Genomic DNA, 26,033 nt, shown 5'->3' on the forward strand with positions numbered 1-26,033 from the left:
CCAGCTCTTTCCAATCAGCATGTAAGCAGACTTCTTTCGCACCTAAAGCTGGTGCATGATGAACTTTAACGTATCCGAGTTAGTGAATGTTTTCCCACCAATTCCAACCCGAAAACCTGTGACACAGTGAATTACTATGACAGGACGTTGAGGGGGACTCACAGCAGCTCATGAGCACTACTCTTTATAGTATTTTCTCTACTGACTGAATTATTGTTTTATTTTCCCCCCTATTTTTAAGAAATATTCCATGCACTGGAGATTTAAATATGAAGAAAAAAAAATAAAAATAAGCATGGCATGTCTCCTAAAGTGATATTACTTGCAAGTAGTTCATTTCCATTAAGAATTTAATGGACACCATTATCCCTGTGGCTACATCTTAAATGTAGTTCTATTGAGCATACACAGTGCATTTCAGGTTCTACACCACCATTGTGTCATACCCCATGTAGAGGCATAGATGAATAATAGGAAACTGTTTGTTAATTATTGCTGCAGGAAGATGAGGTGAAAATGGTGGATTTATGTCTACTGCAGTCATGCAAGGAATTTAAAACGGAGCCAAATGTCAGGGGCATAAAGCATTCCTGTGGGTTTATAAACCGAAATGAATATGAAACATCAACCTTTTTAAAAAAAAACAACAACAACAAACAAACAAACAAACAAAAGTGATTATTATAGTAATTATATTGATTCCTTGTTGCTTTTTTTTGGCTTAGGAATCAACCATTTTCATCCTCTGAGATTATGCATATTACTATATAGTGTAGCAATACTAAAATGTTCACTGTCTGTGGCTGCATAAAATGATACCCTTATTAATCTTTGATTGCGTTACAATACTTAATCCTTTAAAAATTTTATATCTTCATGCAATTTTAAAGTAATTTGATATCTTTGGTGTAATGTAGGTGATACACAAATAAGTGATGAAGCAAAGCTAATCAGGAACTGAAAACAGTGCTGGAACAGAAATAGTGCTGGATTTCCAAATTTCAACAAGGTAAAACCTGCGGTAGTACAGTACAGATTAGTGCATGCGCATTATCAGTTGTATATTAGCATGAAAACTCTCAGTAAGGAATCGGCTATGGGTGTGCGATATGGGCATACATATCGTAGGACGATAGAAAAATGTCTCTTGATGGTAACGTTTATAGCGTAAAAGCCACTTTCCGACAGCTGATTTACATCACTAAGCATCAGCCCAAATAAAAATAAGGAAATTGTACCTAAAAGGGGGGGTACTTCTGTCGTTTGGACAGGGTTTGGGCATAACAAATCAGACACTGCTTAGAGAATGGTAAATTGTAAGGTATGCCAGAGACCAGTCAGGAATACATGCAGTTATTTTGTATAGATGATTTTATCAACAATTTTAGAGAAAATGTAATATGTAGTGTGATGTTTAATTTCAGCATATGAAATTATCCATATTGGGAAAAGATCGTGTCCATATCGCCCAGCGCTAGATACAGCAGTCTACTGACAGTATTTATAGGCAGCTCTCTCTCTGTCTCTCATACACATGCGAGAGGAACAAATAACCATATGCACTCACTGTGTTGACAAGTTAGTATGTGCCAGCATGTCACATACAGCTGCTGTCTGAGTGGGTTTGCATGATCAGCCCTATTCTAATTTGATCATATGGTTCATTGCACACTTAAGACACACTGAGCTATGATGTGGTGATCTGTGTTTTTCTTAACAGCTTCAGACTAAACCATTACAATATTTTTTCCTTGGCTGTTAAAGGGATAGTTCACCCCAAAATTACAATTCTGTCATCAATTACTCACCCTCGTGTCGTTCCAAACTCGTAAGACTTTCGTTCATCTTTGGAACACAGATAAAGACAATTGAATGAAACCTGGGAGATTTCTGTCCCTCCGTTTACAGTCCAGTAACCAAAACTTTCCATGGTGAAGGTGAGTAATTGATGGCAGAATTTTCATTTGTGAGTGAACTATCCCTTTAAATGTTGCCTTTCCTAAGCAAGCATATCTTTGCTATCTAGACGGATAAAACTTTCACTGATGAAATAGTGATGCAAGCCTTTGACTTGTGACTAATGATCAATAGAGTGGTATCTGTGTGTAATAAATCTTTCAAGTTCATTGCGATTACCAGGAGCAGGGTCATACGAGGCTCTTCATTCAAACATCGTGCCATTTGAGTGATGGAACAAGCCAATTATCCCTGCAGGATCAATAAGGCATCTCTGTCTAAATTACCCAAAAACAAAAAGTTGCTGCTTTTTACATTACGCCTCCTCTGACCATCTCAGTCACTCACTAGATTAGTGATGGGGCAAGTGGTGGCTCAGCGCACTACTGACTCAAAGGTCGGGAGGTCAAATCCCAGCACCACCAAGCTGCCACTGTTGGATCTTTGAGCAAGGCACTTCACCTGTAACTGTTTAGTTGCATCTTGTCTCAGTTGTAAGTCACTTTGGATAAAAGTGTCAGCCAAATGAGGTCAATGTAAAGAGCACATACCCGACAGTTGTGTAAAAGAATGTACTTCTGATTATGATCTCTTCCTTCCATGTGTTTTATGCATAAAACATAACAAAAGACTGATGAGCCTAGCTGAAGGTTAGGTGTCTAACATGATAATGTACTGTTTAATTTCTGAACTGGCCCTATAATTGTGAGAATTGTCAATACTGAGCAAAATAACCATTACCATTTTGGCCACTACCATGCATCCCTGTGCCATGGGAGCAGACTGATCTATGGTAATAAATTAATCCCAATAAATCAAAAACAATGTTCAGACAATCAGATGGCACAACAGAGTAGCAGGGCATAGAATGTAGATTCAGATAATCCCAAAGTTGCCAAATAAGGCATCACCCACACCAAAAACTGGGTTAAGACTAACGATATATGGGCTCCTGGCTGGTGCAACAGAACAGTGTTCATCCTATTTTTGGCCATGCTCTCTGGGTAGGTGGGATGACAGTGTTGTGAAACAGTATTTGCCCCCAGCCTGATTTCTTCTGTATCTCGTACTAAATTGTTTCGGAAATTAAAACAAAGTCGAAGATAAAACAAAGGCAACCTGACTAAACACAAAATACAATTTTTAAATGATGAATGTTATTTAATGAAGCAAACTTATACAATACCAACTGTGTGAAAATGTATTTGCCCTGTAGTTCCCCAAATCTATGAAACTGCATTCATAATGAGGTTCAGCTGGACCAGACACAACCAGGCCTGATTACTGCAAACCCTGTTCAATCAAATCAACACTTAAATAGAACTTTTTCGACAGCATGAAGTTGGTTAAAAGGTCTTACTCAGTAAGAGTACTACTATGCCAAAATTGAAAGAAATTCCAGAAATGATTGAAGGAAGGTGGTGATAGAAATACATCAGTCTGGGAAGAGTTACAAAGCTCTGGGACGCCAAAGAACCACAGTGAGAGCCATTATCTCCAAATGGAAAAACTCGGCACAGTAGTGAACCTTCCCAGAAGTGTCCAACCTTCCAGAGTTCATCCGAGAGCACAGCAACTACTCATCCAGGAAGTCACAAAAGAGCCAAGGACAAGCTCAAATGAATTACAGGCCTGTCTTGCTATCAGAAAGACACTGGGCAAAAATGGCATCAATGGAAGAGAGGCAAGGCGAAAACCCCTGCTAACCCAGAAGAACATTAAGGCTAATCTGAATTTTGCCAAAACACACTACCAGAAAACCCTAAAAGAGAATGTCTGGTCTTCAGTCCATAAGTTGAATCTCAAGTGCATCTGGATTATGCAGCAAGACAGTGAGCCAAAGCATAGGAGTAAGTCCTAGTCCTAGAAGTAAGTGAAAGAATGATCTCCAGTTATCAGAAGCATTTGGTTGCAGTTATTGCTATTAAATGTGGCACAACCAGATTTTAAGTTCAAGAGGGCAATTAGTTTTTTTCCATTGGTGATCGGTGTTGGATCACTTTTCTGCTCCAGAAAAAAAAAAAATTAAAAACTGTATTGTGTGTTTACTGAGGTTGCTTTTGTTTTATGTAGCATTCTGTTTGAAGATGTAAAACTATTTAGTATGAGATATATACACAAAAACAGGATGGGGCAAATACTTTCACAGCACTGTATTCTCTCTCTCCCCTGTCAGTCACAGCAACACTATCCAAACGTGGATGTCTGATCTCATGTATGTGGAAGAGGGCGGATAGCAGGTTCCTCTGGAGGAGTTATGTTTCAGCCTTCACTCTTGTCCTGCGATTGGGGAGAGCTGGCTGTTCCGTGGGAACTGGCCAAGACCAAATTGGGGGGAAAAAGAGGAAGTAATTATAAGTAATTTCCTGTCTTGTCATGTAGAATAAATTGAATGGAAAGTGAGACCTGGGTCTGACTGCATCGGTGACCAGACTATGGTCATTAAACTTAACACCACAACAGAACATGATGTAATCCATCATCTGCTGTTCTACAGGGGGAAGCGGCAAGCAACAGAAATTCTTCTTAAACACATTCAATACAACAATATATAAATGTGCGATTATTATATTTATTTATTTTAATTAACAAGTCACATTAAAATTCATACAAGAGATCTGGGTCTGTGGCATGACTTACTAATAAAAACAAACACAGCCATGGTACATACACAGACACTCTGGAAAGGAACCAATAAATCCACTGTGTGCAGATTACACTAAACTCCTTATCCTTCACCACTCAAGGCCAGCAGCATCCACAAATACACACACACACACACACACACACACACACACACACACACACACACACACACGGCTGGATGTCCAGAGCTCAAGGCGCTTTCTGATCGGAAAGGATTGAGGTCAGTAATGCTCAGTTCCTGATGTCTGAGGTAGTGGCAACTGGAGATGTTTCTATACACACACACACACACACACACACACACACACACACACACACACACACACGTGCACACATAAACTGAAGACAAGAAGCAGTGGAATACATGACATGAAACCCACAAGAACAATAACAAGAATACCCACATGTACACACAGGCAATCAGTTGCCATGGCAACTCAGAACCAGAGAGTGTGTTATCCTGTTAGGATCATGGGAGATTCTGAAGGCTTTGGGATGCTTGTGATTTGACCCTGCTTGATTTATGACAGCGAAGACATAAATAAATGAGGATGCAATGTAACTGCATTCATTTTTGCATTTTTTGCTCTCTCTCTCCTGCTCTCTCTCTCCCTCCCCTGCTCTCGCTCTCTCCCGCTCTCGCTCTCTCTCTCCCCCTCTCCTGCTCTCTCTTTCTCTCTTCCTCTCCTGCTCTCTCTTTCTCTCTTCCTCTCCTGCTCTCTCTTTCTCTCTTCCTCTCCTGCTCGCTCTCTCTCTTCCTCTCCTGCTCGCTCTTTCTCTCTTCCTCTCCTGCTCTCTCTTTCTCTCTTCCTCTCCTGCTCGCTCTCTCTCTTCCTCTCCTGCTCGCTCTCTCTTCCTCTCCTGCTCGCTCTTTCTCTCTTCCTCTCCTGCTCGCTCTTTCTCTCTTCCTCTCCTGCTCGCTCTTTCTCTCTTCCTCTCCTGCTCGCTCTCTCTCTCTCTCGCTCTCTCTCCTGCTCGCTCTCTCCCGCTCTCGCTCTCTCTCTCCCCCTCTCCCGCTCTCTCTTTCTCTCTTCCTCTCCTGCTCTCTCTTTCTCTTCCTCTCCTGCTCTCTCTTTCTCTCTTCCTCTCCTGCTCTCTCTTTCTCTCTTCCTCTCCTGCTCTCTCTTCCTCTCCTGCTCTCGCTCTCTCCTGCTCTCGCTCTCTCTCCCCCTCTCCTGCTCTCTCTTTCTCTCTTCCTCTCCTGCTCTCTCTTTCTCTCCCCCTCTCCTGCTCGCTCTTTCTCTCTTCCTCTCCTGCTCGCTCTCTCTCTCCTGCTCGCTCTCTCTCTCCTGCTCGCTCTCTCTCTCCTGCTCGCTCTCTCTCCCCCTCTCCTGCTCTCTCTTTCTCCTGCTTGCTCTCTCTCTCCTGCTCGCTCTCTCTCTCCTGCTCGCTCTCTCTCCCCCTCCCCTGCTCTCTCTTTCTCTCTTCCTCTCCTGCTCTCTCTTTCTCTCCCCCTCTCCTGCTCGCTCTTTCTCTCTTCCTCTCCTGCTCGCTCTCTCTCTCCTGCTCGCTCTCTCTCTCCTGCTCGCTCTCTCTCTCCTGCTCGCTCTCTCTCTCCTGCTCGCTCTCTCTCCCCCTCTCCTGCTCTCTCTTTCTCCTGCTTGCTCTCTCTCTCCTGCTCGCTCTCTCTCTCCTGCTCGCTCTCTCTCCCCCTCCCCTGCTCTCTCTTTCTCTCTTCCTCTCCTGCTCTCTCTTTCTCTCCCCCTCTCCTGCTCGCTCTTTCTCTCTTCCTCTCCTGCTCGCTCTCTCTCTCCTGCTCGCTCTCTCTCTCCTGCTCGCTCTCTCTCTCCTGCTCGCTCTCTCTCTCCTGCTCGCTCTCTCTCTCCTGCTCGCTCTCTCTCCCCCTCTCCTGCTCTCTCTTTCTCCTGCTTGCTCTCTCTCTCCTGCTCGCTCTCTCTCTCCTGCTCGCTCTCTCTCCCCCTCTCCTGCTCTCTCTTTCTCTCTTCCTCTCCTGCTCTCTCTTTCTCTCTTCCTCTCCTGCTCGCTCTCTCTTGCTCTCGCTCTCTCTCTCCCTCTCCTGCTCTCTCTTTCTCTCTCCCTCTCCTGCTCTCTCTCTCTCTCTCCTTTTCCACACAGAAAAATCTGAGATTTTTTTCTTTTTTTTCTTTGTTCCAGGAATTGTTACTCTCAATTCTTCAGAATGACATCAGAAAATCGAGCCGCTACTACGTGGAGGAGAACACTGATCCGACATGTGTAATGCGAGTGACACAGCGACAGAATGACACCTCGGGATGTGCGAGCACGAACTTCGCCCCTATTCAAGCTCGATCGGGTTCACCTAACCTGCAATTTAAGTGATTACAGATGACATCAGCAGATTTTCACCCCACAAAAGTTTGTAGTATTTACAAGTCTGAAAAGTAGTAATTCAGGAGCAAATGACCCTCTCTATTCATTCGAACACAAAGCCTTTTCAGCAGCAATTCTATCTGACTGACATCGTGGTAATATAATAACTAAAACTGAAAATAGGCACAGCCGTTTGCAGCGTCATTATTGTTTGAGTGTCTCGCCCAATCCTGACATGTATGATCAGGCACTGACATGTCAATCCGCGAAATCTGTGGGATTTTAGGAAAATTACAGATGTGTTATCCTACCCGAACCTCCTCGGCTAAATCAAGTTGGAACAGTAATTTTGTGTTGACAATGTGCAAATGACACTTCCATTGCAAGATCATAATCACAAACCATTATAAGATTTTATTTCCTGGATGTGAACCTGGTCCTTTCTTAAAATCAAAACTAAACAATAAAAACACAAGGTGGTGAGTGTTTAGGTTGGTGGTAAAGAGAGGTCGGGAGATGCCACAGCTTGGACGGTGCAGTGGCAGTGAGCATTTCTGTGATGTTTTCATACTGACAGTTCATATTGACACAAGGTCTCATTCAAATGCGTTCTCTGCTTCAGTTGGATAGAAAAGCAGAAGAACCGGTCAACGCCACAGGGCCAAATGCAAATGAAATCTCTCTCCCAACTGATTACCATCTCTCATGCCTTGACAAAGGAAGAGTGGAGGACCTGAGAGAGAGACAGAGAGCGAGAGAGAGAGAGAGAGAGAGAGAGAGAGAGAGAGAGAGAGAGAGAGAGAGAGAGAGAGAGAGAGAGCGCGCGAGAGAGCGAGAGAGCGAGCAAGAAATTGTCCCGGACACATTTTTGGTTAGAGGAGGAGTTACATAAAGCTTCATTGAACTGAGCCAAGCCCTTTTCAATAGCCTAGTTAGTTCTCCATTATATTTCTTTTTGTAGACTCGCACCAAAGCTCATACACATACTCTGTAGGACCACGTTTCCATGGTAACTTTTCCATCCAGAAGCGACGGGGTGGTGTCTCCAGTCTTCTACCACTTCACCAGAAAACATTTCTAGCAAACAGCCCAGCTTATGCTAGCATAACAAAAGCACAAGCTGTGTCCCAGATGACACACTATACGCTATTAGGGACGGATGATACCTTATCGTTTGAGATATACCGCTAGAAATTCTCCCCACAATAAGAATGAGTCTTCCCACGATGATAACGATAAAGCCTAGTTGATTATGTATTTCTGTGTGCGACCCATTCGCAGCTCACGTGCGGAGCGAAAACGAGTACGGCGGAAGGAGGACGTGAAGCTGAGGGGGAGTTTATCGCTAAATGAGGAGCTACCTCTACAATCTGGAACTGGTTTGGTTACAGAAAATCAGTTTTACTTTTAGATCAATGTTTGTGTTTCAGAGGCTCTCAAGATCACAGCCATCACTCGGAGCCAAAAACAGTAGAGAATGGTACTATATTTATATCGCCACTGATATCGTTATCGCAATAAACACCAGAAAATATCGTGATATAGTTTTAAATCCATATCGCCCATCTCTATACACTATGCACTTACACTATGCACTCTACCGTCTAGTGTATGAATTTTAGAAGGGTAGTGTCCTCTCAAACTGAACACTAATGGGTTTTTTTTTTACTAACTGGAAGTATAAGCCGTTTCCTAGGAGATGGAAAACGACTTCAAACGCACGTGATGCCACGCCGCTAGCCGTAGCGGAATACCCAGAGTCGACGAAAATTTCTCTCTTCATTTTACTGTTAACGTTACTGAACGTCAATGTTACCTTTCAAGCCCAACATGACCTTTTTTCAGTCTGAGCAAATTTGTGCCAGCGTCGGTGCCCGGTATCCCCTCCCCTCTTCTGCTACACAAGCAAAGCTACGTAGAATAGCGCATAAGTGTGTCGTTTGGAACGTGCCTACAGTTCATCTAATGCGGTGAGATCTGGTGCTGGTGAAGAATATGGTGTAACAGTCTGAAGGCAGCGGCTCTTATTTAGTAGATTTAATTGCCCGGGTCTCGGGAGAACCGCACAATAAAAATTTTTTTACTGCTTCTAATTTCGGTCAAGCTCCTCTGTAGTTCCTTAGTACGCAGTTCCACTGTGTACTACATGCTCTGTATTACAGGCATTTTAAAGCCATCAAATTCATGACCCAAGTCTATCATGGTAAGAAAGAGAATGGAATAATGGCAATGTTCTTGTATACACAGCACAGAATGACACGGCTATGGACACGCAGTTCAGTCGGGTTATCAGATCTAATGATGCTAGTGATTTCAGGTATACACCTTCATCACACAATGACAGGAAAACCCAGTAAGAGTTTAAGCTATGCTGATGCAAAAGTGCCTATTTTTCATCACAATCGCCATCATTAAACATATAACGAGCTGTTAGTTGAATGCAGCGTCAAAGTCTACATCCCAAAACTCATTAGACTAAAATGGCTGAATGCTAGCAGAAGATAAAAAGCAGAATCTTTTTTTTTAAATCACTAAAAACTACTTTAATCTAATCACCAGTTCCTTAAATGATCTTTCCAACAAAGAATATCCTGAAAGAATAGCACAGACTGTGACTTATATGTTCATAATTCTTCAGAAAGAAATATTATACAATACAGGGTATTATGGAATGTGTGATTAGTGAGACTCAAGCGGTGGCCCAGAATTCAGACATTACTGGAGTTAAGTAGACGTGAGCCGGTGGATAAGAATAGCATCCCAGTGGGAACTTCCTGTGTAGAGAGGACATCGGTCCTCTGAGTGGCACCCACACACACGCAAAAACATCCCATCTGGTCTGTGCAAGACATCGACAATTAAACTATTCAGTCTCGAGTCCTGCTCATCCAGGACTGGCAGAGCTACGGCATACCGAATGGATATTGTGCACTATATTCACTGGAATATGAATCTCATTACATGGGAAATTCATTCATAAAACCGAAAACTGTCTGGAGAGAATAAATCTACTTCAGAGTAGAGAACGCTGAACGGTGGGAAATAGCTTCAGGCTGACTACAGGCTATTGCTTTTCCCTGATTTCAGACAAAAAAAAAAAAAAAAAAAAAAAAAGATCCATCTGTGTGGATTATGCCATTTAACACACTAAGAAGCATGTATGTGTGTATGCACGTGTGTTTGTTGAGGGTGGGCTTCAGGGATGTTGTTTTTGAACTGTCCCAGTTTTCTGCCTCCAACAGGATAAAGGTTAATGTGAAGCGCTACTGGAACAATGGCTGCGTGTGTGCGCGTGTGCACCAAAGTGACCTCTTTTCTCAGTTTTACTGCACCATTATTAATTAGAGTCTAGTTTTATTTGCTGGTTGAGTCGTATGCTGTATTTCGGCTGCTTGCGGCTTGATCATGCGCATTATGTGTGTAATAGACTATTCCCAAGGAACCGTACTGGATTATTGTTTATCTGATAAAGCAGGATATGAGTGCGTCTGTGTGGGAGTGGGCGGGTTCATTTGTAAGGCATCTGTTCCACTTAAATGGCAATCTCGCTGACCATCACAGGACTTGCGATGCCTCCCTCTCCGCACCCTGCCGTGGCCGACCGCTCGGAGTGAAATCGGTGACGAGGAGATTACAGTAAATCATTAACTGTGTTGTCAGAGACACTGCTTCCTGTATCGTGTTTGACAATGTAGTTCACCTCCAAATGTGAAAATATTTAGTTCTTTTTAGAGGGGGGAGGGGCACTTCATATCTCTGTATATACAGCGTTTCCTGATCCTCTGATTATGGTATAATATGAGCTAAGTGTTTTCTTCTCAAAAGGCACAGCTACAGAAGCAGCATACTCTAAGTAATCGAACAATGACATATTTAGTATAGAAATTGCTGCCTTATTTCGCTTATAGAAAAACAAACAAACAAAACCCCACCAGAAATCTGTGACCCACAGATGATATCACGCGTATGCCTGTTGGTCTGCCAAGCCCGTAATGCAGCCATTTGCAGTTCCTACTCATTTGGGGGACTTTTAGCCTTCCATCTAATCGTCGTTAAACGGTGGGGGCAATTAGACATGGTGTAGACAAAACCGGACAACCAAAATTTGTGCTGCTGCTGAGCAGAACCACAAGGAATGAACAGTGTGTGCTGCTGTGGTACAGGTGTTGGAAAAACACTCCAAAAACCTGTCAAATTGCTCTGAAAATGATTTCCATCTAAATGCAGAACAGCAAACAAATCTACACTACATTCTGCCATCACAGTGTATTCAGCTGATAACTTCCTAAGTATATTGATAACTAAGTATCTAAATCTTCGGTCGGCATGTGGACAAAGACAGCAGTTGGTATTGGATAGGTCCAATACTCCATACCCAACCCCCGAGCCTGTTCAGTCCAACATGTGGCAAAACACAAATCAGTTCAGTGTTAAAGGCAATTTCAGGAACTAAACAGTAGGATCATGTCCAGATGCTGGAACGTTAATGAAAGTTTGAGTGGCGGTTGGAAAGAGGAAGGTATAGGTCAGAATGTACAGCTGCTAGACAAATATAGACATGAGCTACTTTTTACTGAAGGTCACACAGCACTACGGCTGAAACGGTTACCGGTTTCACGATAAAATTCCCTGACGGTTAGTAATACCGTGTGACGTTTGATCATCATTCAAACCGTCATTTGTATAACTCACGGGAAATGCTGTCCGCACACACCTAGGGTCTGACGGAGGCGCAACATGCAACGTTGTTTTTTGAGAGTGAAAACAGACGCTACAATTAAAAACCGAACGCGTCTGCTCAATTCGGCATCTTCTGAAGGAGTCAGAGTCGCAGCACAGATCAGCAGGTGTCAGATTTCATTTGGCACGAAATGAAAGTGAGGCAAGCTGACTGACAAGACAATGGTGGACGATTTGGTTTAGCATAAACGAGTTCGTCAATGTACTGTTTTGTCGTGTTTTTCATTATGAATAATAATGAACCCCCCCATTAAAGCAATTGACGCCTCTGAACTGCGGCTAATTCGAAAGTGAGATGCACACGGCCACGTGGGAATAAAGCATAAGCGATTTATAAGCGAGAGGGGAAAGACAAGCATAAAACTGGCTTGATGTTGGACGTTCGATATTTGCAAATTAAGGGACCATCTCTAGTGTTACATACGACATTGGTATACATGTTTCTAACTCCAGTAGCATTTGAAGAGAACTACTTACAGTCACAAAACCTCTTGGAAGGTTGGAAATTCTCCCGAGCGCCATCACTGCCTTTTGCCATGTTCTCTAACTGAACTAAATGATTTTTTATTACTATAAAAATGCAAAACTACAGTGGGGGCGTTGCCGAAGTATGCAATTGATGACGGCCGAACCCCATGAAACACTGGGAACACCAACTATCGCAGCAAGCCTAGTGACAACCATCCATCAGTTTATAGTCAAATATAAAACCTGTTTAAATGATCTCAGTGTGTGTATCAGTACTTTTTGTACATATTGATCTATGTATATTTGTATATACTGATAACCGGGATAGTTCTGGTCACTGTTACATCTCTACACAGTACGAGTCAACATACCACAGTGACGCAAAAAGGGTTTGCATGATCGCAGTCAGAAACAACCCTCACTAAAAGTCAGAAAATGATGGGTTCTGGTAATCCTGCCTATAAATCATAGTATAATCATTAATACTTCTACACCGGGCGGCTGTAGCACAGGTAGAGCGGGTTGTCCACTAATCGTAGGGTAGGCAGTTCGACCCCTGGCCCAGATGGTTCCACATGCTGAAGTGCCCTTGGGCATGACACTGAACCCCAAGTTACTCACGATGTCAAGCTGGAGCCTCGAATGGCAGCTCTGCCACCGTTGGTGTGTGAGGATGTGAATGGGTGAATGAGAACCAGTGTAAAGTGTTTTGTAGAACTGCTAATCTTAAAAAAGTGCCATAAGTGCAGACCCTTTACCATTTACCTTCCAAGAGATGAGCTTTACATGACAAAGTGAAACAGTGAGTCTGATTATTCAGAAGTGGTTGATTCATTTTATTTAACAGCAGCTCTGACAATAGTTCTGAACGCAAGGCCAATCGCAGGTTTATAATAAAGCACTTGCTCTGAAAGGTTTTTGCTTCCAAAGTAACAACTAATTCACTGGGACTTTACAAACACCCCACATAAACCTGCACCTAATAGCAAACAGATCTTAAAAACATGCTGTTTAACATAAAATGTGTGTGTGTGTGTGTATATATATATATACATATATACATATATATATATATATATATATATATATATATATATATATATATATATATATATATATATATATATATATATATATATATATATATATATATATATATATATATATATATATATATATATACATATATATATACATATATATATATATATATATATATATATATATATATATATATACATACACACACATTTTTATATATATATAAAAATGTGTGTGTGTGTGCGTATATATATATATATATATATATACACATACATATATATATATATATATATATATATATATATATCTCTTTCACACACACAAGAAACAGCTGTCTGTATCCCCATTCCCTCTCTACCAGTCATTCTTTCTTTCCCTCCCTCTCCACTTTGGCAGCACTTTGTAACAGAGGTAAAGCTGCTTCTTTACTGCCACAGGAGAATGTTCAGGCCAGACAACGTTGCGCTTTGCGGTTTCTTTGTAACATGACAAGCTGCACATTTTGTCCTATTAAATCCGGGAAAGAAAAGGAGAGAGAAACAGCTGATCATAGCTGTTATAGCAAGAACTCTTGTTTCACAGATGTTCCACAACATTAAATGGAACTAAAAACTTAAAATGTACTTCCATCCATCCAGCTTCTTCCGCTTACTCCTTTGCAGGGTCACGGGGAAGCCTGGAGCCTATCCCAGGGAGCCTGGAGCCTATCCCAGGGAGCATCGGGCACAAGGCAGGGTACACCCTGGACAGAGTGCCAATCCATCGCAGGGCACACAAACACATACACACACCCATTCATACTGTCGTTCTTTATAAATTTTTAAAAAATCATAATCGATGGACAATCGTTGTGGCATAAGAGGAATGAAAGCTTCGATACATGTCGTAGTTGATTATTTTCCTAAAACAGCATGTTATGACAAAATATCAAATTAAACAAGTCAACTGTCAACATTTTCCGTACCGCTTATCTTACACAGGGCCTACAATGCATGTCTTCGGACTGGGGGAGGAAACCAGAGTACCCGGAGGAAACCCCCGAAGCACAGGGAGAACATACAAACTGCACACACACAGGGTGAGATTCAAACCCCAAGCCCTGGAGGTGCGGGGCTAACCTGTACTCGAATGTGTTTCACTCATAATTTAATTAAAAGATACTCAGTTGCAGAATACGACTCACAGTCAGGGCTCCTTTGTTGGACATAATCTCATTATACCTAAACAATAGCATTTAAAAACAGCCATGCTATGTAATACTTTTGGTATAATAACATACCAGATCACCATATCATCAGTTTTAATTTTCATGAGCATGTGTAACTGAAGTGTTCAGTTACACATATTTCAGTCTGACGATTTCAGAGTGATCAGAACTCAGGATGAAAACTGAAATCTCAGCACTGCCAAACTATCCGTGTTGGACGTTTGAGCTCTGCAACATTCATTGCATGCCTAAATACTACCAATAAATAACCAGCTTAGGTGCAACACCACCAACCGAATTCCTAAACTGCTGACTCCACACACACACACACACACACACACACACACACACACACACACACACACTCCAGCCCCAGGGCATAAAGCACAACACCGAGCTGTTTTTTTTTTTTTTTTGACGGGAAATACCCAGTCGCAATTATCTTTTCTGCAACATCTGTGCAGCTCCATGTGAAAGAAAACCACAGAGAATCAGACAGACAGACACACAGGTAGACAGGGGAGGATGTCAGTGCTCACATTCCACTACTAAACATGTTCACTACTGATTTAAGATGGACAGAGGAGACTAATGCAGTGGAATTAATCTGTTCAGTGGCTTGCAAGCAGAATCTCTTCCCTTCAATAACGGCACGTACCTCAAAACATCGATAAAATTGATTTGAAACCCACTGGAATTGATCAAAAACAGACAGCAAACCAGGATTAGAAATGTAACTGTTAATCACAATAATATAACGAGGAGATGTATCAAATACAGCCCTAAAAGAGAGAGAAAGAGAGCGCGAGAACACACACTGGTCATGTGATCATGTTATTTTGTGAAGAGCCTGCGAGATCTGCACTTCCGATAGACTGATACTGCCACATTGCAATGACCAACTTACATTATATGTTATAATGGTTCAAGAGCACTTCATTAGCTTTCAAACACCACCAGAGGCTGAGGGGAAACTGTCACTTTAGCCTATATTGGAGCTCTATTTCTGCCTCACGGGTCATTAATGTATGTTTCAACCAATCATTTTCTAAGGCCCCGCTTCAGGCACGATGTTTATTCGAATCACGCTTTTATTTATTTTTAAGATTTGCTAATGCTATACTCCATTTTGTTTACAATATGAAACTTCTGTCCATAGCAAATTTCTTTATTTTATTTCGTTTTTAAACAGACAAAAAAAAAATGCTCATTGTTTTTGAATTGTTCATGATTCAGAAATAGAAAAAGGAGTCTTTTCAGTCATAATTCTTCGTCACTCAAATTGCGCTCAAAATATTCGGAGAATTGAATCAAATCAAAATTTTGAAGCCAGTATCATGAATCAGTATCATTATTACACCCCTAAGCATAGCTCTTAGAGCAAACTGTAGTGCAATATGAACCATGTGGAATGCACTAGTCTCATGCTGACAACATAACCAAAACTATTACTATAAAAAGGCAACTTCAGCAAAATACCCTAATAACAGACCTGATAATAGATCACAGACCTGTATAGTGCATATTAGCAGATGTCTGTCTATATTATAACTCAACCGGTTGTGACAATTCCCTCACACTCTATCTAACTTTTGTCTTCATTTTACACTGAATCAACTTCCCAACTGGGATTAATACGTTTTAAACTTAGCATAGGTCGACATTTCACTAATCTATAAGAGAAGCTTGCTTATTTCCAATAATTATGTATCTCACAGCCACTAGACCCTTTTCAAACTTCCGAGTTCTATACGACAGAAATCATTACAATTGGGAAGACATGACTGCAGCGGCACGACTTATGCATGAGGGGGTTGATCACTGTTTTCACGTATTTTAACATGTTGGTACTCATATGCAGTGAAAGAGATTACACTAACAAATCAGAATAGCAAGTGTCACAGGTTATGTGCAGACTTACAGAATAAACTGATTATAGGGTGGGGGTTTTTTTGGTTTTGTTTTTTTATAAAACGGATCAGTTCGGTTCTACAATCACACATACCTGTGCCTGCATCACAATAATTATTCTACATTAATGTGGCAGGTTTAAAACTAATAAAACTATTACACTTAAGCTATTGTTCTGTCTATAGAGGAATGCACTAATCTTTGCGCTTTATGTTGCCGATTGTTAACAGCTACATTGTGTGGTGAAAGAATTCATAGTGAATATTATTAATAGTAAGTGAAATGATTTATTGAACATTGGATTTTTTCGTATTGTTTTGTCGCTGTTTTAGAAAAACACTTGAGGATGTGTTACAGTGACTATCAGGTTTTGATTTTATTTGCTTCACATTTTGACTGAGAACAATCACTGTAAGGCCTACCCTCAAGTAGCTTATTGCTTTAGTTTATATCTACACACAGCATGTGTAAACTGCCATCGCTTCGAAATCAACAGTTTGTGCATTCTAAACTTTCATATGCAACGTACATGTATATGACTTTCAGACATAACATAACTAATCACACACAAAACTGAATCCTTCACCACTCCGGCACATAGTACAAGCCTACCACACACACACACAGTCTACTGTAATGTTGCAGCTTTGACTCCAAAGTGGTAATGAGATTAAAATGATGCTAGGCGGACATGCTCATTCACATACTCTGCCATTTCTATCAGTTCCCTTTATGACGACTTCTTTTACATAGAACCTACAAGCATGAAAAGGGTTTATCAGGCAATTAAGATTGCCTTAAGATGACAATTAAGCCTTGTTTATACTTTCGCCCTGGCTCCACATAGCCTCCGCTGACTGCGTGCACCTCCCCAAACGGACGAGACGTTTATACTTGACGCGCTCGCCATTGTAATATTCTCTGAAACGAAAGGGGGCGACTCGGGGTAATCGTCCTATACACCAACAGGAAGTAAGTGAGAGAAGAAGTAGAGGGCGCAACAACCACAGCAACGCTTACAAACATGGCGTCTCGCATGGAGTTGCTGAATGCTGAGGAGGAATTGTGTTTGTTGTTGATGTTTGTTTTCAATACACTTCACGAAAACCCACAATATAAAAAAAAAAAAAAAAAAAAGAGCAAAAAAATCATAAAACCCAGTAAACCTTGAGATCATTACTCGTCACATTACAACAAAATATATAAATGAGAACATGTATAAAACTAAACTGAACCTCAATTTCATTCTAATTTTATTCATTTCATTTTTCTTAAACATGGACCTTTACTTTCATTAAACAAGACTTATTATTTATTGAAGGTTCATTTGTAAACGTTAGCAATTACAGTAGACATGAGCAAAAAGTGGGTGCTCCCTGCAAATGTCATCTCACATTTACAAAATCAGATGATTATGTTCATCCATCAACGGAAATGTCTCTTCATGTATAGAGACAGTTATTACAGAATAATCACTCCGTACGGCTGCCCATCAACGTAAACGTCTCCATTTATAAAGACAACAGAACGAGGTTTAAACACTGTCCGACAGTCAGCCTGTATATATTTGTGAAGATACTGATGAATGAAAGCATGGTCCCCCCCCCCCCAAAAAAAACAAACAAAAAACTTCCAGCTTTGGCTTTATTCTTTCAGCAGTATGTACAAAGCAAATAAAAAAAAAAATCACTATTTAAAAAAACAAAGAAACAAACAAAAAAAAAAAAAACATGGATGGATGGATCATAGAGATGCCTGTACAATAGTATCAGTTCAGCAAGAGTCACTTTATCTTCGGATGCAGAGCTGCGCAGAAAGTTACAAAAAATTTGGCGTGTGCACCGCCACGCGAAACGAGGTCTAGTGCATTCAACGTGCCTGACCGCACACTCCACGATGACGTCATTTTTTTTTCCACGCACTCCCTCGCCCTATTACTTGAGTCAAGTATAAACAAGACTTTAGTCATGAACATGAAGTAACTATAACCTTAATAAGTATTCCGGATATGTTAAAATAAGAGCATTAAAGGGATAGTTCACCCAAAAATTAAAATTGTCATCAATTACTCAACCTCATATCATTCTAAACCCAAAAGAAAGACTTCGGAACACAAAGGAAGACATTTTTAATGAAACCTGTCCTGTAACCAAAACTTTCAAGTGGGTTTGGAATGACACGAAGGTCATCATGAACTGAGGATAGAATTTTTCATTTTTGGGGGAACTATACCTTTAAAAAATGTCATAAGTAGCCATAAAGACTGAATGGAGCTCTGAAGGAAGCGCCAAGTCAGCAGAGAACAGAAATCAGAACAGAAATGTTCATCGCAAATGCTGACTACAAACTATAATGTAGAACATTTGGCAATACTAAATGTTTTAGGGCTCTCCTGTTTACTCGTTATAATACACAACTTGGGCATGAAGTCAAGCTATTAGCTAACAAAAAGGAGTTGTTCCTGCAGCACAATTAACTTCTTACTTCTTTGGCCAAGTTCCTCTCTCTGAACTAAAGAGGAAGAGGACTCTCTCTCAGAGGAGAGGAACAGTATGGGATGTTCTGTGTGAAAGTTACAGAAGCTATGCTTCTGTAACTAGTAGCTACAGAAGTGTACCTGTACAGTATTAATGGGAATGATGAAAAGCACGAGTGTGCAGACTGGACATCAGGCTGCGCGTTATGAACAGAGTTTTACTCAATGCAACTCGGGCTCCAGCCAAAGAAGGGAAGAGAAAAAAAAACAAAACACCACCACAAGGCTTTTTTCTTTTCTCCTCAGCTCCTCTCCCTCTCTCTCGCTCTCATACACACGAAAAAGGGCTGCCTGAATTCCCATTCCCTCTCTACCTCTCTAATGCCCTGCTCATTCTCTCTTTCACTCCCTCTCCAACTCAACAGTGGTTTGAGAAAACTGCAATACTGCAGGTTCCAACTAAAATAAACATATGATTTCAGACTCCACCCGGTGTGATGATCCTGCTTCAGATTTAGCAGCGACGTGCAATACAAACTCAAACCGGGGAAGTAGAGCAAAACCCCAAAAGAGTACTCACTTCATTAAAGCTCTAAAATCAGGATCACGATCAGATATAGAGCAGAAAGACCTCACGCAAACCACACACACACAAAAAAAAAACCCCTCTGAACATGTGTGAAGAACCTTTGTTCTTGCCCCATAAGAAAATACACACAGTAGCTGATTTGAACCTCATGGCAAATTCAAACTTTAGCCAGCTCCGGTAATTTCACACACGGCAAAACAAAACCACATCTTTCCACCAGACCATATAGACAGCTGCAACTATTTGACCGTAACTTCACTAACAAAACTCTCTCACAATCGCACAATTCGACAAGCACATGGACCCACGGAAAACAAATAATTAGGGTCAATCAGTCTGAAAGAGAATCGGTTACCAATAGCTTAAGAAGCCATGATTGTAAATGCTTTGCTGCATGTGTTGAGTCAGACGCAGGATCCTTATCCCTATGGCTCATTCATGCAACAGGGAATTTTTTTATTTTTTTTTTAAATAGCAAAAAAATCATGTTACCATGCCAACAGCAAACTGCAGTCAGTCCTTTCCATCATGCTCCGCTCATCCAGCCAGCACACACACACTCCATTACCAACATCTGTTTTTATTCATCAGTTATCATAAATGAACACGGTCTTGTCAAAGCCTTGCCCATTCCCCGAACTTAACACTTTTATACGAGTCGCGTTAACTGTAATGAATTTCGACAAAGTAGTACTTATAGTGGTACTACCTCCCCCCCTCCCCTTATTTTCAATAACCGATGAAACAAAAATATACTCAGACACTGGGACATAATCCAGTCCACTAAACCTCAAACCCTTCACTTTACAAATTATACAGCAGTAGATGAAACATGAAAGAGCCACTCACAGAAACATCGAATATCTCCTCGGAGTCGTCCAGCATGCGCACCCTGATGGCTATCTGCCGGCCGCCAGGCATGGCTGGTGGTTTTTGGCCCGATTCCAGCGTGCTGATGCCCAGTGACTCCGGGGCTCCTAACCTCTGCCCCGCCGAGGACGTTGGCTCCTGCTCCACCATCGTCTTCCTCACTCCCTCCACTGGCCTAGAACATGAACACAGCACGCACATAGCATGTTAGAACGAGCGACCATAAGCCTTCTGCTCTGCAGTTCAATCAGAGCGCCTTGAACGCGACATGAATGGAAGCTTGTCTTGTAACAATCGACCCGAGTTGAGATTATAGAAGAGCTGTGCAATGAATTAGATACTAACTGAAACCTAAATTCTGTATGTAGAACTGGTTAAGTAAAAGGCTGGAAATGAATTCAGCTGTGCACCCACTTTATCACAATAAGTATTTCTAGTTTAGAAACGCGCTGTGCACGATATATCGTTTGTCAGACTTTTGGTATATGGCTAAAGGCCACAATATGCGGATGAGCTCTTTTACAATCCACAGAAACGTCCATCGTGCTCACAAACCTACCTTACACTACATATCCATGTAATGTGAACATTCTAATGGATCATCTGTCAAATGAATACTACGCTTTACAGCGCTGCTTTCGACCGTCATACATACATCATGTACAACAATGTTTCGTTGTACAGTAAATCATACTGCAAGTGTAGTATGCAACCTGATGAGTGATGAATTAAAGGACTAACTGGTGGCTGTAGGGGGCATTTTGCAGGCATGCTTTGGGTCCACTTGTCCTCTTAGAAGAAAGCATCACATCAGATCAATGTAAAGATATTCTGACTGATCAACTTTATCATATGAGGAAACAGTTCCATCCTCATGGGAGTGTTCTCATCCAGGATAGTGGTGGCTTGGTGGTTAAGGCTCTGGGTTGCTGGTCAGAGGGTTGGGGGATCAAGACCCAGCACTGCCAAGCTGCCACTGTTGGGCCCTTGAGCAAGTCCCTTAACCATCTCTGCTCCAGGGGCGCTGTATCATGGCTGACCCTGCGCTCTGACCCCAGTTTTCTGACATTCTGAGGTATGCGAAGAAAAGAACTTCACTGTGCATATGTATATGTGATCAATAAAGACTATCATTAGGATGACCCCGACCACATCCACACGGCCTGAGGACACAGTGACTGCTTGATAAACATGAAAATGGTGGGAACGATATTTTATGGCTTTCACCATCGACAGATCTCAACCCAACTGGGAGATTTTTGGTTAGGCAGCGCTCTCCACCACCACCATCATAAAAACAACAATTGCGGGAATAACTTTTTTAAAGATTGCTGTCCATCCCTCCAGTACAGTTCCAGACTTGTAAAAACTGTGAGAAAGGAGTCCAGAAGTCATTCTGGTGGCTCGTACACAATGACACAAACACTCTAAACCAGAGGTTCTCAACCTTTTGTAACTGAAGCCCCCACAAGCCTCATCTATCATGTGGCACGCCAAGCCCACGCCACCCCCCCCAGCAAAAAGAAAATACAGAGGGACAGAGAACACGGGTTTTTTCCATTTATGCACATTCTATTTGAAAAGCAATAAAATACACAGAGTACCAAAATGATGCCCTGTGTGTTTTTTTCTTGAAAACAATTTGCGCCCTCCTTCCCATCTCTCCTGGTTGAGAACCACTGCCCTAAACATTTCATATCAGTTTTTTTCCTTTAATTTGGCACCTGTCTGCATCTTCTACAGCGCTAGTAAAATAATCATGCTAATGAACCGATGAGATTGTGTGCACTAGGTGTCCACTGACCCACGTCAAATGGTCAGGCAGTTAAAATAAATTTCCAATGCCGTTAAGAGATTTAACACAAGCTCTTTTAATGCTTTTCATTGGTTAAATATATGTAAAAACCCACTGACAGACATAAAGGATGACCAATAGCATTGATTTATGATTTTTTTTAAATGATTCAGTGACGACATGCTGAAACCATGATTTTTTTTCTTTCACATTTGAAACAATAATAAACTATGAAAGTAAATGCATAATGCTTAAATTAACAGATGATTAGTTTTGCCCTGACGTACACTCACCATGCATCAGTATAAAATGACCGATTCACATGGCTAACAAAAAGTATCTATTTGATTAGCTCAATCCTGCAGCGCTCCATAATGCACAATTCAAGCACATAATCAGTTTAGCTCACACCGAACCTGTGAACGTTAGGACCCAGTGGAGACCGAGGTTAATGGAGAATAAAGTGTTCCCTTTCTGAATAATGTATCCCTAAAGAGACAGCCATTAAATAAGCCAGCGTCTTCTGTGTGCGCTCAAATAACTACTAACAAACAGGAGTTGCATATATAAGATACACACAAGGTCACTGACACTAGTCTGGCCTTTCTCTCTATAGGTCTCAAATACTTTCATGCGGCACTTTTCATGAGTTCTCCAAGAGAAAAGCCTCACCTTTGTTCCATTTGTGCTGAAATTCAATACCCTTAATAACATGACCTCAAGCCTGGGTTTCCAGAAAGGTAAGTCTTTGTGCGTGTGTATGTGCATGTGAACACACATGATGCAAGAAAAGAGTTCACTACCAATGTTAACCCCTAGGCTTTCTCTCTGAGAGACTCTCTAAGCTGTTGGACTGAATGTAAGGGCTGTCCTCAACAAGCCTCTCCTCTTTCCCTCGATTCAGAGGTCTGTTCCACTCTGTTTATCTCACATTCCTGACCAGCGATGTCACCACAAGCTGCTGGGGGGGGACAGTGAGCGATAGACAGACAGAGAGAGAGAGAGAGAGAGAGAGAGAGAGAGAGACTAATCTGGAGTCTGTGTATTTTAACTAACTGTACTTTGTTCAAATAAAACACAAATTTTCCTATATTGATTCATCATCACCGACATGCCGTGGAATAATACGATACCTCCCTAGCTGAGCAGTTTCTCACTTTATCATCCCGATGTGTCACATGCCTCTAAATCTACGTCTCATTCATGAGAACAAAGCATTTATCTAGTTGCAAATGCAAATCACCATTTATTCAACATCCGCCATGGGGTCCCGTCAATGTGCGCTACCAATGGACGATATCTAGCTGTCTCATTATTCGAAATCAGGACAAAGTGCATTTGAGATGAGTTTACATACGAGCCACTACTGACTGGCCTGAGAGCGCAAGGACGACGGCGTGTCTCGTAACGGACCGTACAATTCCAGCCCTGCGCTCTCCCGATCTGCAAAGCACATCTAGAAAAATGGGTTTTATTAAGATTTGTAAACCATCAAGCAATCACGCGAGTCAGAAATGTTAGTGCTGCCTCCGAGTGAATAATTTAATTAGTGGCCCACCGCATTACACATTCACAGCATTTCTTTGGTAAAGGCCCATTAAGCCTCATGAATATTCAGCGGTCCATTATGAATATTCAGTCTCTCCATGCTGAATGGTAAATGAACAACCGAAACAGATTAGAACAAGAATTAATGATCACCTCCACCTGGCCAGTTTCACCCAACAGGCAGACGCCCGAGTGCTCACAAATATCCATGCACAGTAAGCATTTATCCCTAAACATTAACAGAGGTAATAAAAGATGATATTCATATCCACTCTGAAAAACATACATCTTCCACCCAGATGACCCGGGACACTGAACGGACGGTGAAAGGAGTCAAACAGTTACAACAAAATAAAATTTCACAGTAATTTTCTGTTTTAGTTTTGGACAAAATATGGCCTGCAGTGTTTAGTAGTAATGCATGGGCGCCACTTTTTCCATTTTCAATACAATACAGAGTTCTGAATATCAACCATTACTCAATACTAATCAAATACGGACATCCTCATGGCAACTGAAGCGACTCTCTGTTGCCAAATTATGCGATGCTGGCATGCAGTAAAACAACTTGTATGCTTTGTTCACATGCATGATCTGTTGTTTGACAGATTCACGACACAATAATATATTGGTGGTTCGAATCAGAAAATATATTCATGTCAATCAGATGTTTCAGGCCAGCATTGGCCCCGATACTGACAGTCAGCATCATATCAGCAAAGCCTTAGTATTTAGTACTTAGTTTAGGATTGATTGTGCGTCTCATTTCCCAAATCTAACAACTCTTAAAGGGATGTTTCACCAAAAATTTCAATTGTGTCATCAATTACTCACCCTCATGTCGTTCCAAACCCGCAAGACTTTCGTTCATCTTCGGAAGACAAATGAAGACATTTGTAGTGAAACCTGGGAGATTTCTGTTCCTCTATTAACAGTCCAGTAACCAAAACTTTCAAGCTCCAAAAAGTTCCTAAAGGCATCGTAAAAGTAATCCATGACTCCAATGGTTTAATCCCAATTTTATGAGAATGCTTTGTGTGCACAAAATAAACCTAAAGTTAAGTCTTTATACACAAAACATCTTCACTTCCGCACACATGTTGAGGTGAGGTAAGAGCGGACAAAAATAAAGCAAAATCTGCAGACATCGTTGTTACAAAGGTTGTTCTATGTGACTAGAGATGTAACGGTATGAAAATTTCATATCACGCTTATGACCAAAACCATCCCAGTTATCAGGGTTATCAAGGTATTGTTAAAATGTGCTGAAAATGTATAAACACACTGAAATCATTTAAACAGGTTTTATATTTGACTATGAAGTGATGGACGGATGTCACAAGGCTTGCTGAGGTCATTTAGGTCAGTTAGAGAACATGGCGGAAGGCAATGACGACGCTCAGGAGATCTTCCAAGAGGACCAAATCCGAAGTGTAGTCATATTTTGGATTTTATAAAAATGCCGAGGGAAACTTTATAGGAGATGGTAACCGTGTCCGCAGAGCTTGCCAGAAGAAAGTTACTGTGAAAGGGGACTTTGGTGCTTCGTTGGTGCTTTTCCCTCTTTCCCCTCTTGCTTTTAAATGGCTTTTGAATGCCCATACGGCTGTGCGCATTTTACTTACGCATTCCAATTAGCGGCACTTCGGATGCAGCGATTGCTTTAATGGTGGGTTCATTATTATTCATAATGAAAAACACAACAACAAAACAGTACAATGACAAACTCGCTTATACTAAACCAAATCTTCCGCGACCTTCCCGTCGGCCGGCTCGCCTTCACTCGGCCCGTCGGTCGGCTCACGAGTTTTACAAATCACGATAATCGCGCACGCTTTGAATGGTAATTAAACACGTCCCGGTAATACTAACCGTCGGGGAATTTTATCGTGAAACCGCTAACCATTTCATCCCTATATGACACTCAGTTTGTGTACAGCTTCCCTCGTCCTCTGCTGTAAAAAGTGCGGCGAATCGGGGTCCCGTTGTCTCACGAGAGCGTTTTTTGGTCCACTCTCGCATCAACACAACACACGTGTGTCGGATATCTACGCAGAAGTGAAGATATTTTGAAAAAAAACGGAGGGAGAGAAATCTCCTAGGTTTCGTTAAAAATGTCTTCACTCGTGTTCCGAAGATGAACGGAAGTCTTTTGGGTTTGGAACAACATGAGGGTGAGTAATTGACGACGGAATTTTCTTTTTTGGGTGAACTGTCGCTTTAACTTCCTACCGGCTTGAAAACTGTGAAAACTATAGAGTCTGAGTTTTGTGGGTGTTTGTGTTCAAGTCTCTTCTACCCACAAATCCGTATAGTAAAACGCAACAGTTCTCTGTGGCTACTGATTTCAATACATTAGAATAGTAGTTTCCTGCCACCGTTACAGATTTGCAAGTGGAAACGAAGATTCCTACAAAACCGACGATTAAAGCATGAGTGGTTTCCAACGGCCGGAAAAGCTGTGACCCTTTTGCTGTCCCAGCTGGCTTTG

General features: G+C 41.4%; 1 protein-coding gene across 2 annotated transcripts in view; it reads right to left on the bottom strand.

Moving 5' to 3' along the window:
- Positions 1-26,033, bottom strand: part of LOC108266411 (FERM, ARHGEF and pleckstrin domain-containing protein 1) — a 62,821-nt gene that overhangs the window by 35,229 nt on the left and 1,559 nt on the right. For both annotated transcript variants that reach the window (XM_017469657.3, XM_017469658.3), the window contains one exon: positions 20,179-20,374. In XM_017469657.3, the coding sequence (XP_017325146.1) occupies positions 20,179-20,349 (171 nt within the window). In that variant the 5' untranslated portion in view covers positions 20,350-20,374. The remainder of the gene's footprint in view (positions 1-20,178; positions 20,375-26,033) is intronic.

Source organism: Ictalurus punctatus, chromosome 6 (assembly GCF_001660625.3).
Source record: "Ictalurus punctatus breed USDA103 chromosome 6, Coco_2.0, whole genome shotgun sequence".
Lineage (NCBI taxonomy): Eukaryota > Metazoa > Chordata > Actinopteri > Siluriformes > Ictaluridae > Ictalurus > Ictalurus punctatus.